At 39.6% G+C, this 14409-nt stretch overlaps 1 protein-coding gene and 1 long non-coding RNA gene across 5 annotated transcripts in view; one reads left to right on the top strand and one right to left on the bottom strand.

Moving 5' to 3' along the window:
* The window catches only part of ELP1 (elongator acetyltransferase complex subunit 1), a 61861-nt gene that overhangs the window by 13001 nt on the left and 34451 nt on the right, over positions 1-14409 (top strand). For all 4 annotated transcript variants that reach the window (XR_009702068.1, XM_061200136.1, XM_061200134.1 and 1 more), the window contains exons 7-16: positions 450-546; positions 855-945; positions 2029-2152; positions 3090-3183; positions 6455-6685; positions 7804-7974; positions 8776-8875; positions 10610-10789; positions 13001-13107; positions 13435-13538. Coding sequence is in view for 3 of the 4 variants with exons in the window: in XM_061200136.1 (XP_061056119.1) it covers positions 450-546; positions 855-945; positions 2029-2152; positions 3090-3183; positions 6455-6685; positions 7804-7974; positions 8776-8875; positions 10610-10789; positions 13001-13107; positions 13435-13538 (1299 nt within the window). In the remaining variant the exon portion in view is untranslated. The remainder of the gene's footprint in view (positions 1-449; positions 547-854; positions 946-2028; positions 2153-3089; positions 3184-6454; positions 6686-7803; positions 7975-8775; positions 8876-10609; positions 10790-13000; positions 13108-13434; positions 13539-14409) is intronic.
* The window catches only part of LOC133097834 (uncharacterized), a 61594-nt gene continuing 50933 nt past the window's right edge, over positions 3749-14409 (bottom strand). The window contains exons 5-6 of the long non-coding RNA XR_009702071.1: positions 9858-10073; positions 3749-3807 (exon numbers count right to left, since the gene is read on the bottom strand). This is a non-coding gene — a long non-coding RNA (uncharacterized LOC133097834). The remainder of the gene's footprint in view (positions 3808-9857; positions 10074-14409) is intronic.

Genomic DNA, 14409 nt, shown 5'->3' with positions numbered 1-14409 from the left:
GCTGCTGGCTTTATCTCCTCTGGCTCTTGCCTGCCCACATTCCTCTCACCTTCTAAACTCTTCTGTGCAGCATTGCGAAGTTTACTCAGTGAATAAAACTCTACCCTGTTAAATTTAGACAAACATTAATTTCCTTATATAGTTACCTGATAGATTCCTCAGCTCGTTATTTTTAATATCTAGATCTGTAGCTCTTTTTCCCTGTTGCTATGCTTGGAGGCCACTTTTTAATGTCCAGAGAAAGATTTTGTTTTGTTTGGTTTTAAGTTCTTTTCTCTTGATTTCTGGGTCTAAGGGCCCTTCTGGAAGGGTTCCTGAGGATTCTGTGAAACTCGACTTCTAGATAGCTTAAACCTTATATAAAAGATTTAACTTTAATAGCCTGAGGCTTGTTTGACTCTGGGCCATTTAAGGCCACCAGTAACATTTGTGTTTTTTCCTCTCTTTAGCACGAGTCTGCTTTGCCCTGGGATGACCATAGACCACAAGTTACCTGGCGTGGTGATGGACAGTTTTTTGCTGTGAGTGTTGTTTGCCCAGAGACAGGTATGGAAATAAATTTTTCTTCCTTTTGCTTTGAGGGTTTTCTTTCATTACACCCATGAGGTAACGGTATGCTGCTTTAGGTGTTAAATGAATATAGAGCTAAGAATCAGAAGAGTTCTTTGAGGCTATTTGGCCCAGCCTCCTACCTGTTGGATACGAATTTTTAACAAGATTCATCTAATTGGCTTTGTGAAACCATGACAGTTTTTATTAATAAGGAAGATGTTAGGAAGTTCGGACTTGACAACATTTATCACAGTGCTTTAAGTTTTGCCGTTGTTGTTTTTCTCCCTCTATCTACTACACAGGGGCTCGAAAGGTCAGAGTGTGGAGCCGGGAGTTTGCTTTACAGTCAACCAGTGAGCCTGTGGCAGGACTGGGACCTGCTCTGGCTTGGAAGTAAGTGGGAGAAGAAACCTTGTAACTTCTTCCCAGAGAATTTCTTGGTACTAGGGTGGGAGTGGTGGTACCTATTGAATGTAGGTGTTTATAAAGCACAAAGAGATAATTACTTTTTCTCGTTTGGCTGTAAGCCTGTATCTTTCTTTTTTAGTTCCCTGAAGTCTGAATGTGGTTTGAATAGTAGATTCTGAGCTTCACAGACCTCATCATTCCAAGGCCCACACATTTTGTAGGTTATAGGCGGGGCCTACATGAAGCCACTGTGTAAAACAGAAAGTGGTGCTTCGAAGGGAAGTTGCAGTCTGTGAATTTCTGTGGGGCAGCAGAGCTTTGGTGAAAACTAGGAAAAGGGCTTCCTTTCTCTGCACAAACTCCCACACTAAGGGGACCTGTTTGCTGAGGAACACGTGGGCTGGATTTGGGCCCGATTCACCTGTTGGCCTAGTACCGTTTTGCAGGTCACAACCTGCTTATGATATATGGCTGCCCTGATTTTAGATAGAAGAAGTATTTTCTGCCTCAGCAGCATCTGTTACAGGCAAAACCTAGGTCTCTAGGTTTTAGACATCTGTTTCCCACCAGTATTTGAGTGGTAATTGGATGACAGAGAAAAGAGAGAAATGTATTTGAATTAAAACTCTAGAGACAAATATAAACAAGATGGGGCGATCAAGGTGTTTTCAGTAGATTGAGAAGTCTTTAAAAATACCTACCTGAGCATGTAATATTGCTGAAGTCATATAATTGAAAGAGAAATAGTTTATGGTTTTATAGGACATTATACTGGGAATGGTTTAAATAATTTATTGGTTCTTTTAAAAAGTCACCCAAGTGCAGTCTAAATCTGTGAGTCTTTGTGGGCAAATAGAGCCCTTGTGCAAATCAGGAAAAGGCACTCTGTCCTCTGGGCAGATATAGTCCCACACTAGGGTGACTGCTTGCCAGGAAACATGGGATTTAAAACTTCCTTGGATGGAGGCTTTTTGTTTTTGCTGAAAAAATTGTTTCTCTGAATTTCATCTTGTTCTTAACCAGCTGGATGAGCTTTTGGATGCTCTAACACTCTGGGTTTGCTTTAAGGCCCTCAGGCAGTTTGATTGCATCTACGCAAGATAAACCCAATCAGCAGGATGTTGTGTTTTTTGAGAAAAATGGACTTCTCCATGGACATTTTACACTTCCTTTCCTCAAAGATGAGGTTAAGGTAGGTGCCTGAGTTGTCTTACCATCAAATTTAGAGGACTTTCCACAGCTATAGAGAAGAAGATTTGTATTTGATATAGGTATGTAAATAGAAGCCCCAGAATAGACAGTAATAAAAATAGTGGCTTCCTATGACTGAATTTTTTTTTTTCATAAACCAAATTGTTTTTCCTAAGGAGATTTTGTAGAGAAGAAATAGCATTCCTTCCTCACCCTAGATAAAACACAGAAAGGAAATAGAAATACCAGTTTTTATTGTTTATTTTGACAAAAGCATAATTCTTCCAGTGATAAAGATACTTGCCATTTTTAACATTTAAACCTTAAGGAGGTTGTGTACCATTTGGATCTTCGCTGGAGCGGAAACAAATCATGGTAATTTTTAATTATGTAAAAATTTAAATATATTAAAAGTTGAGAGAAGAGTTTAATGAACTCCCATGTACCTATTACTTACTTTCAACAGATATGTACCAGCATTTTGCAAAATTATTTTCATCTATTCTTCACTCTCTGGCACACACACACACTTTGTAAAAATTTCCTAGAGTTTTAATTTTAAAAATCATATTTTCAATATTCATTTCTCTAACAGTTGAGAACATTTTTCTTTATATAACCACAATTCCATTATCATACCTTACAAAATTGGTAATAATTCCTTAATATTATCTAATACCTAGTCCATATTCAAATATTCTTGATTGTCTAAAAATGTCACCTTCATTTGGTTAAGTATTTAAACATAATGCATTTTTTTGACGTCCTCTACATATGATGACAGAGATTTGTTTAATAACTCCGTAGGTTAGTAATTTACAGCTAGGGATCAACTCAAGTGTGGGATTATTTGACTTGTGAGAGCAGGGAATTTAGCTACCATAAAGATTTTGAGGTAAATACGTAAAGGCCAGTGACAGGTCTTTTTTCCCTGCTAGGTTAATGACCTTCTCTGGAATGCAGATTCCACTGTGCTTGCAGTTTGGCTGGAAGACCTTCAGAGGGAAGAAAATTCCACTCTAAAAACCTATGGTAAGACAGCTCTAGTATTTCAGCCTTCTGCCCCATAAAATGTAATTGAAAGTAGTAGGCCATGGAGTTTCCTTTATCCCTTTCACTTAGTCCTGTAATGGAATCAAAGATAACTGAGGGGGGTAGGTAGAGATGAGGGAGTGGTTAGCTTTTGATGGGATGGATTTCAGTTATGTATCAGGCAGGGTCTCTAGAGAAATAGAATCAGGGTAAGCTGGCTGGTTGGAAATTCAGTGAAGAGTTGATGTTGCAATCTTGAGTCCAAAATCTGTGGGACAGGCCCACAGTCTGGAAACTCGGACAAGATTCTCTGTTACAGTCTTGAGGCAAAATTCCGTTTTCTCTGGGAGGCCTTAGTTTTTGCTCTTAGGGCTCTATGAACTATTTGGATGAGATCTATCCACATTATGGAGGATAGTCTACTGTACTTAAAGTCAGCTGATTATAAAGGTTAATCACATCTGCAGAATACCTTCCCAGCAACATCTAGACTAGTGTTTGATCAAACAACTAGACACCGTAGCCTAGCCAAGTTGACATGTAAATTAACCATCACAGGTCATCAGTGCTTTCTCTTCATGGATGGTACCACTGTAGCAAATCAAAATGCTAGCCAAAGGAATACTGTGGAAGTGAAAGAGAAATGAGATTAGATAGAAGTAAGAATCTTCTATAGCTTTTAAATTGCAAATCAAATTGTAAATATGTATTTTTCAGTGTATACGTAATATGTGAAAGCATTAGAAAATAAAGATGGGAAGAAGAAAAGTTCTTCCGTAATTCTGTCACTCAGTAATAATCACTATTTAAAGTTTCTTGTCTTCTAGATTTTATGTATACATCTCAGTAGAGCTATGATCTCATTTTTGTTAAATATGTAGGTATGATACCTGCAGTTTTGTAACTTGCTTTTACAGTGTGTCACAAAACTATTTCCATTTCAGATATCTATCTGTGTCATTTTAAATTGCTGTATATTCATTTATGCTACAGTTTATTAAATCTTATGTTGTTAGACATTTAAAGTTTTGTCATTTTTCAGTCATCAATAGCAGTGCACTGAACATTTTTTTCATAAATCTTTTCATTTGCTTGATTATTTTCTGAGTGGCTTTCAGACTTTTTAATCAATAGAACTTTAACTGAAATGTTATTGAGAAGCTCATTCATTCATTTATTCATTCAACACAATAGTTCTCAACCCTGGCTGCACCTTTAGGGGAAAAAAAAATGCTACCAATGTCTTATTTCAGAGTTGCTCTCAGTGTGTTATAATGGGGACTATACATCAGTATTAAATTTTAAAAAAAAAGCTTCCAGGTGATTTTTTTTGTAAACACTGACATTTATGTATTTGTTTATTTTTAATTTTATTTATTTATTTATTTTTGGCTGTGTTGGGTCTTCGTTGCTGTGCGTGGACTGTCTCTAGTTGCGGCGAGCAGGGGCTTCTCTTCCTTGTGCTGCGCGGGCTTCTCATTGCGGTGGCTTCTCTTGTTGTGGAGCATGGGCTCTAGGCGCACAGGCTTCAGTAGTTGTGGCGCACGGGCTCAGTAGTTGTGGCTCGCAGGCCCTAGAGCACAGGCTCAGTAGTTGTGGTGCACAGGCTTAGTTGCTCCGCGGCATGTGGGATCTTCCCAGACTAGGGCTCGAACCCATGTCCCCTTCATTGGCAGGTGGATTCTTAACCACTGCGCCACCAGGGAAGTCCTCAGGTGATTTTTTTAATGTGTAGCCAGAGTTGAGAACCACTGATTAACCAGGTGTTAACGGCTGGCCCTGTGATACGCTCAGGATAAAAGTGTAGCTGCAAGAACAGCCACAATGTCTGTCCTCACAGAGCATGAGCATGTGGTCTAACTTAACCCAGAGCTAGGTCAAAGTATTGTAGTAGCCTCGTTCGAGAACTAGGTTGGATTTGCTGTGATTGCTGAGTTAAGAATTAGGGATCAGGGAGATGTTTAAACAAAAGAAATTCCTTAATATAATTAAAATCTTCATTTATGTGTGTCATCTGTTTAACAGAGGTTGGTTTTGACATGATTAGGTCTTTTTTTTCCAGGTTTATTGAGATATAATTGACATGTAAGATGTCCATTCAGGAGCTACAATGTGATGATTTGATACATGCATGTACTGTGAAATGTTTACCACAGTAAGGTTGATTAACTCATCCTTCACTTCACATAATTACCATTTTTGTTGTTATGGTGAGAACTTTTCTTTGGCTGCGTTGGGTCTTCGTTGCTGCGTGTGGGCTTTCTCTAGTTGCGGCGAGCAGGAGCTACTCTTCGTTGTGGTGCGCGGGCTTCTCATTGCGGTGGCTTCTCTTGTTGCGGAGCACAGGCTCTAGAGCGCAGGCTCAGTAGCTGTGGCACACGGGCTTAGTTGCTCCACTTGCCTCCATGCAAGCTTCAGTAGTTGTGGCATGCAGGCTCAGTAGTTGTGGCACATGGGCTCAGTAGTTGTGGCTTGTGGGCTCTAGAGCGCAGGCTCAGTAGTTGTGGCGCACGGGCTTAGTTGCTCCGCAGCATGTGGGATCTTCCCAGACGAGGGCTTGAACCCGTGTCCCCTGCATTGGCAGGCAGATTCTTAACCACTGCATCACCAGGGAAGCCCGGTGAGAACATTTTAAATCTACTCTCGTAGCAACTTTCAAGTGTACAATACAGTATTGTTAACTGTAGTCACCATGCTATACATTAGATCTCTGGAACTTATAACTGAAGGTTTGTACTCTTTGACCAACTTCTTCCTATTTCCTACGCTCTACAGGTTTTGGTCTTGTTCTTTTAAGGGTAATTGCATGCTAATCTCCCTTGGACATAACTGCATGCAAAACACCTGGAAGAAAACAATAAGCATCTTAAGCATAATACAACATAGTGATGCTAGTCTAGTGCTCTTGGATTGGGTGTTTTAATACTTTTAATCTAATTGCCAAATTTTCTTCTTTCTAAGTCTTTATGAAAAAAAACAACTCACTGAAGCACTGTCGTATGGTAGGAGCCTTCCATCATCATGATCATAAAGTTTGAAGGTAGAGGCGGAAATGAACACACACGCTTCTGACCTTATTGATGCTTAATATTTTATCCTCTTGAAAAACTATACTTTAACAATTATTGTTAATATTATCTTAATGAAGAGGCTGAGCAGAAAGGGTCATTTGAAAAAGAAAAGGGTGTCCTCATCCCTCTCTAGCAAGTGGTACAAAGTCTGGTCCTCTGGCCCCTGCCTCTGATGGCCTTCTTTTCATTTTCCCCTGCAGTTCAGCTCTGGACTGTTGGAAACTATCACTGGTATCTCAAGCAAAGCCTGCCCTTCGGCACCTGTGGGAAGAGCAAGATTGTGTCTCTGATGTGGGACCCGGTGACCCCATACCGGCTGCATGTTCTCTGTCAAGGCTGGCATTACCTCTGCTATGACTGGCACTGGACGACTGACCGGAGCTCAGGAGAGAATTTAAGTGACATGGCAAATGTAGCTGTTGTTGATGGAAGTAAGGAGCTGGAAAGTGTGTCCGTGGGCCTGCAAGGGGCCTGAGCCAGGAGCCTGCAGATGTGGTAGTTTGACTAAAACAGTGCAGGATTTTTACTTGATTGATTATTCTGGTTGGTTTGTTTGTTTTTACTTGTTTTGGTTTCGATTGGATGGGAACGCCCTTAGGTGAGACGTGTACTCCCCTGAGAACCATAGTCTCTCCTCTCCCCCTGCCTCCCTCAACTCCCTTTTCTACTACAACCATGGCCTTTACACATTTACTTGTCTGGGCTTTGAAGACATTGACATTTCTGACCCTGGGTGGAGAGGAAGACAACAGTAGGCTTCTGGCATTGGTGTGTCAGCCTTGTCTTTGTGCCCTGACATAGGGTTACGTTGACCTTCACACCACTCCATTGTGTTGCTTTGTTTTTTGATATATATTTAATATATATATATAATTTGCTTGCTAATTATATACCTTTCCAGTATCTTCAGTTCAAGTCACAGACATCTGCCTAGTACTCGGATTGGATTGGTGTTTTTTAATTAGGTTGAGGGTTTTTGTTTAGTGAGGGGAAAGAAACTAGGGAAAGTCAGTCTTTCCTGAATAGACAGTTTATTTATTGCTGATGACCTAAAGGAAAACTTGCTTCTAAGATTGTAACGTGAGTTGATGTACTAATTTATGTTCTATGTAGTGATCATAATACTGATTTTACAATCATATGTTCTATATAGAGGACTTAAGCACATATGCCTTATTACCAGATCCATGCACAGGGAAGTGCTTTAAGGATTTTGGTTTATTCTGGCTTGGTTGCAGGCCCAGGTTTAAAGCTAGAACTCTGACCTTTTGGCCTGCTTGCCCTAGTCCCTGGCACCTGAAACTCCAAGCCCCGAGATGGACTGCTATAGGGCTGGAGGTGACAATAGCCAGATATAGACAGAGCTCTGACACTTACTTTCCTCCTCTACACTGTATTTAAGCTTATTCATGATAAGAACACCAACAATTACTTTTAAGAATCGCTGTATATTTTCTACCACCATTATTAGTGGTACTGTGCTGTTCAGATGCCTTGTTTTACAAATTGAACATCCATGTGTCTCATCCTCTTTCTCTCTCGCATGCAGACAGGGTATTGGTGACAGTCTTCCGGCAGAGTGTGGTTCCACCTCCCATGTGCACCTACCGACTGCTGCTCCCACACCCTGTAAATCAAATCATGTTCTCGGCACACCCTAAAAAGAGCAATGACCTCGCTGTCCTAGATGCCAGTAACCAGATTTCTGTTTATAAATGTGGTATGTTCAAAAACTGTTACCAGGATGTTCTGAATCAAATCTCCTACACAAAAGCAAATTATAGTTTGGTGTTGCGTTAGCTCTAGGGCTTCCAAACTTTTTGAAGGTTATAATTAATATCATTCTTACTGTGATGTTTAATTGACTTGCAGGGTTTTTTGTGTGTTTGTGGGGGGGGGGTTCAATCCTACTCTGGCTAATAAGAACAATTCTTTTTGCTTTATTGAATTTGAAGGGTTAGTTATTTAAGAATAATTCTCAACCCTAGAAAGAACATAGTATCTCATTACGTCCTTAACATTGCCATTCCACATATTTTCAGTTGATCTCACAGCTTTCCTAGGAGCTGTGTCAGAGGTGGAGTTTTTCTGTTTTATAGATGAGGGAACAGCATGCCGGAGGGTTTGCAGTCTGCTTGAGCAAGAAAGGACAAGGACCTCTACTTAGGTGTTTTAGCGTCTAATCTAGTTGTCCTTCCACAGTCCCATTGCTGTCAGTTTCTAGTTGCTTTCCTGATGTACTTGAAGAACCTGAAATTTGTGAATTCTATGGTTGTATCGTAAGTTATACTGGCACATGGCAGTGGAAGCCTTGTTTTCAAATAAGTTTTGAATTCTCAGCCTGAAAGGTAGGCAGAAATTTAATTTAAGAAAGAGGTTGAGATGTGGTTATTTTCTAGATTGCTTTATTTGTAAAGCGGATTACCTTCTAGAACCCATTAAATGCAGAACCCCATATCCTTAGTATCAGGAAAAATGTTTGTAGTTTACTATGATAGTATTTGCATTTTTTTTTCCCTAGGTGATAGCCCAAGCGTAGATTCTACGGTGAAGCTGGGAGCCGTGGGTGGAAATGGATTTAACATTTCTCTTAGAACACCTCATCTGGACAAGAGATACACGTAGGTTGTTCTTAGTTGCCTTGGACCTCTGGGCACAGAAGCAGCCAGGCTTTAGTCCTCAGTTCAGCCAACTGTTATTATCTTATCCTGTGCCTGTTGCTCAGTGGAACAAGAAGTAGATACAACACCTGGGCCCTGGTTTTTCAGCCTGGTTGGAGAAGTCAGTTACCTATATATCTGAATATCATATATGCTGATGGGTGGCAATGGAGCATAAGTCTTAAGCTGACTTAGAACCCATTCCCCCAACATCCGTGGGGGGATTTTCAACAGGGAAAATCCCATGGGAAAGATGGAGATGCAGATGGTAGAGCAGAGTGCATTTGGTTACACAGATGAGGATACGTACATTGTTAATGTGCGGCTGACCTAATGCAGTCTCTAGTTTGTCTCATCCTACAATGCAGAACTTTTGGTTGCTGTGTTTTGAGGCTCTCAGGTTGGAAATCAGAATGCATTTTCCTATTGAAACAGTACTACAAACAGTTGGATATAATTGAATACCTCAGGTGCACTATAGGCATTGTAAAATGACCCAGAAGCCAAATTATTAATTATAAGTCCATTTCTGTGAGAACCCAGAATTTGATTCTGTTCTATTTAATAAGCCCATGTTCTTAACTAATGCAGTACTTTGTCTCCTGGGAGCATTTATTTCAAAATTAATGGGAATAATGAACAAATAACTGAATATAACAAATAATATGTTTCTTAAATGCCAATATATGTGATATATTTAATAAATGAATATATTTCCTACCTGTGTATGATTTGGGAGCTGTCTGTATAATGCTTAGTAGTTTTTCAAAGAGCATGTACATGGATTATTTCATTTCACAGACTTGAAAGTTTAGAGGACAGATTTAAGGCAAACTAGAAAGCATGAGGCAATTGAGAATATAGTTTCATTTTTTTAAAAATTGTGAGACGGATAGCTCTAAGTCATTTAGAGAAGATTTCATGAAGGGCATAAATAACTTACCTTGAACCTTGAAAAAGAGATAGGTTTAGGATTGCCAAAGGATTGAGACTGTTGGGTGTGGTGGGCAGAAGAGTGTCAGTGAGAACCCGAGGCAGGAATGCTCCTGCGTGGGGCTGAATGCGGTGAAGAGACTGAGTCCAGGGAGAGCTGGCTGAGTAGGAAGATCAGACTAGTGACTCAGCTTCTTCAGTGGCTGCTGAGGATCTGCTGCTTGAGCTGAAAGGCAGGAAGGAGCCATTGTGAGTTCCCGCGTGAAGTAGTAAAAACAGGCCCTCCTCCAGTGTCTAAATGCTACAGGAGGAAGGCATTAGCGGCAAAGAAGTCATCTCCCAAACTAATTAGTCATTTTGATATGAGATGCTTAGGAAAGGATCCATTCAGCTGAGACCTAAATATCTGCTGGAGCCTGGTTTGAACGCTGGTAAATGGTAACAGTGGAAGGCTGCTGGGGTTTATTAGTGTAGGGCCTGGGGCAGTCACTTTTTCTTGTGTTGTCAGTTTCTTGAAATGTTCTCTTCAAATCTAAAGATGTCAGAGTATAAGATACTTAATTTTAAATTCTAGAAAAACGTATTCTTAAGCCAGGCAAACATTATTTTTGGATTTTCTAGTATTGGGCATTACCTCAGGTTTTGTCCCTCCAAATAATTAGGAGTTGACTATATATAAAGTGGTTCATTCTTCATTCAGGAAAATTTCGGTGATGTTAAAGTTTTATTCATGTTTTGAAAATTCTTTGATGTTTAAAACAGAATTCAGTTTGAGAACAGTGAAGATGAAGTAAACCCACTGAAGCTCAGCCTTCTCGCCTGGGTTCAGGAAGACGTTTTCCTGGCTGTGAGCCACAGTCAGTCCAGCCCACGGTCTGTCCTTCACCATCTGACTGTGGCCCCTTCTGAGACGGACGACGAGCAGGGGCAGCTCAATATCAGGTATGCCAGCAATTCGCTGTATTCCACGTGTTAATAAGCAGATAGAGTTAGGCTTCTTCTATGAGCATGAGACTTTTTTTTTTTTTTTTTTTACTTCCAGTGAGCAGGGTTGAGGGGCAGTGGCTTCCTTTTTAGACATACTTAGCAAGAGGGTTAAGTCTAGTTTTTAGTCATGTCAAAATATAGACTAAAATACATCAACAAGTGGTGAAAAATAGCACAAATGCCAATAGATGAGGCAAAACATTTTTAAGGTGTGTTAAAAATTTTAATTCAGCTTATATTCCAGCAGAGTAATTATTAGCCTATGAGAATTAGCCACTCTAATTACCCTTGTTAGTTATTAAAATCGATTATGAGATCTATATATATGCACTTCATTTTGATTTAGTGACTTCAGAATACTTCTTCCGGCCTCCTATACATTTTGTTTGGCACTTGATTGCATTTATTACTAGAAAGCGTCTTCCGTTTTTCTTTGCTAAAATTTCGTAGCTCCCTGGCCCTGAGTTTCATTTTGATTCCTGACTGCATCTTTGTCACGTAACAGGTTTCATTAATGAATGTTGTTTTCTGTATCACAAGCCCTATTGTGCACCAGATAGCGTTGTGTGGACAGCTCTGAGAAGTCCTCAGGTTTCCAGTGTCAAAACTCGGCACCTTAGGCATACATTGATAGTAATCCCCAGATTCACATGTAATTAAAGGTCTGCTGGTTAGCTTTAAATTCTGAAAACCGTTGTTGCAAAATTAGGAACCTTTCTTTATTGTATACATGAAGCATATTCCAAATGCAGTCATTAACTTCTAATCTTTGAATGATAATGCTTCATATTTTTTAAAAAATATTTATTTATGATTTATTTTGGCTGTGCCAGGTCTTAGTTGTGGCATGCAGGATCTTTTTTAGTTGTGGCATGCGGGATCTAGTTCCCCACCAGGGATCGAACCCGGGCTCCCTGCATTGGGAGCGCGGAGTCTTAACCGCTGGCCCACCAGGGAAGTCCCAATAATGCTTCATATTTTAAAAGGTTTTGTGAATACGTCTGGATGCAGAATATGTTCTAGCTGCATGCAGACTTAACAGGGCCTTCCTTTGGAAAACAGAGCAATTTACATTAGAAATGCCTAAATTATGCATGTTTCTACTACTTCAAATTTGAAATTTTTTATCATTATCTTGTAAAAGGTAAATGCCATCATCTCATTTGCTGTAAAGGAAGTGAGAAGTCATTTAAAATATATTTCTGCTGCTTTGACTTTTGTTTCTCAAAAAAGACTACTTTGTTCATACAAAATGTTAATGTCTTTGACGAATATATAGTCCCCCAATCAGCTTATAGCTTACATTTACTATAGCTTGTGCTTTGTAAAAGGTACTCTTTTAAGTGCTTTTCCTATATTAACTCACTTATTTCTCACAACACCTCTCTGAAGTATGTACTGTTGGCACCCTCATTTTACAGCTGAGACAGCTGAGGCACAGAGCAGTTTAAATAACTTGCCTGAGATAATGCAGGTGGAGCCAGGATCCAGTCCCAGCCATTGCACCTCCAGAGTCTCTTCCCTTAACTTCTCAGATAACTTATCCTCCCCAAATTTGTGGCATTTTGGGGTTTTTTGTAGATTTGTTTAAAACTCTTTGAATAAATGTTAGCATTGGCACCATTTGCTTTTATCGTACCTCTTCCACTTCCTTTAAGACATGTCTACTCTTGGTTCATTGACTCAGGAAAAAATATAATGGCAATAACAGATTCCCCTCTTCCCATTAAGGGAGACCCACAGATTTCTATGAATGAATATAATAGCAATATAGGTATTAAGTGTGTTCACTTTCCTACAGATTCACTGCTTTATTTAATGCAGTAAATTGAAATAAGTTGCAATAAGTTATATAAAGTTGCTGCCAGAATAGGAGTGATGACTTCACAATGTAGACACCTACTTATTGACATTGTGGAAAATAATGTCATGTGACAGGTAATTGCTTTACCTGGGCTTGCACTTGCAATAGTTTATCTATTAGTGTGTATATACATATGTGTGTGCATTTATTATGTTTATGTTATATTGAAATAGGCAGCGCAGCACCAAAGGAAAATTGCTGCTTTTTCTGTTTTGCAAAATCAATGAAATGTCACTACTTTTGAGAAAAAGTCTGTTCACGCCTTCTTCACTTCCTTTTTTTTTTTTTTTAACTCTTGTCAGTTCATCTGTGACAGTGGATGGGGTCATAATCAGTCTGTGTTGCAACTCCAAGACCAAGTCAGTAGCACTGCAGGTGGCTGGTGGTCAGATACTTAAGTATCTTTGGGGTGAGTATCAAAATGTTAGGAAAGCATGTTTATGACTTACGTAGATATTTAATTCTTGAGCACATATACTTGTATCTTATCAGTGTTGCGGTGATTATTAGGTCTTTTAACTACCCTGAAAAACCCTAATCTATAGAGTGGAATTAGCAGGTGTGTTCTCCCTGTATTTTCTCTTGTAATGAACTGGAGTACTTTACCGAGTTTCCAGAACACATTTGGAAAGTGATTTAAATTGCATGTTAAGTATTTTAGTAAGTATTAATGTGACAGGTTTTTTTTACAAAGAGCAGATCAGCTCTTGGTAAACCTCATCTGCCAATCCTGCAGAATCACCCTCTCTGGCTGTTGAACCATGGAAGAACCCTGATGGATTTCCTGTTCGATTTCCTTATCCATGCACACAGACCGAACTGGCCATGGTTGGAGGAGAGGTAAGTAAACACAAGGCAGAAAAACTTACCACTTAGAGCAGTGACCCAGGAACTGATAGCATTAAGTAGAAAGAGTGTGTGCTTTGGAGGTGGACCTGAGTGTCCACTAAATCTCAAGGCAACAATGAGAAGTTACTCACTCTCAACAATGAGAAGTTTCCTGAGCCTCAGCCTCTAAATCTCTGAAATGGGATTAAGAGATTGCATGTAGTAGTTAGTTGATTCCTTTCCTTGGAAGTATAAATTCAAAAATAGAAAAATGCAATTGGCAGACTTTTATCCCCATTTGTACAAAACATTCAAAGTTAGTTTTATAAGTAACTTTTGGGGACAACAGAAATGTAATCTTGAAACTAGTATTCAGTAGGTTATCATTCATCAAATATTAGAATGCCTATAATTGTGGCAGGTGGTAGGATACAGTGGTTACAAAACCAAACAGCTGACTAATTCCTGCCCTTCTGGAATTTTTAATCTATCAATACAGGTATGGCTGTCCCTTCTGATAGGAGAATGAAGTAAATGAGCAGGGTGTAATGGTAGAGAATAGAGAAGTGTTTGAGGCTAGTTAGAGGATGGTAGCTGTGAGGATGAGGAGACCAACTTTTGGTGGTCTGGGAAAGCCTCTAGGAGGTGGTGGTGTATGTGCTGAGATGTGAAGAAAAAGAAAGCTCTATCTCTGAGAAAGGGAGAGTCTTCCAGGGAGGAGGAACTATCCATACTGTGAGCTTAGAAGAGCTCAGCTTATTCAAGGAACCTAGTGGAAGCAATGGCTAGACCTTAGTGATAGGCCATGGGAAAGAGTGTGGCTTTGCTCATTTAACATAGATTGGAAATTGATGATTTTAATCAGGGAGTAGTGTGATGTGCT

The sequence above is a fragment of the Eubalaena glacialis genome, chromosome 9 (assembly GCF_028564815.1).
Source record: "Eubalaena glacialis isolate mEubGla1 chromosome 9, mEubGla1.1.hap2.+ XY, whole genome shotgun sequence".
In the NCBI taxonomy this organism is placed as follows: Eukaryota; Metazoa; Chordata; class Mammalia; order Artiodactyla; family Balaenidae; genus Eubalaena; species Eubalaena glacialis.
Note: the sequence above shows the minus strand (reverse complement) of the source record. Positions and strands in the feature narration are given on the sequence as shown.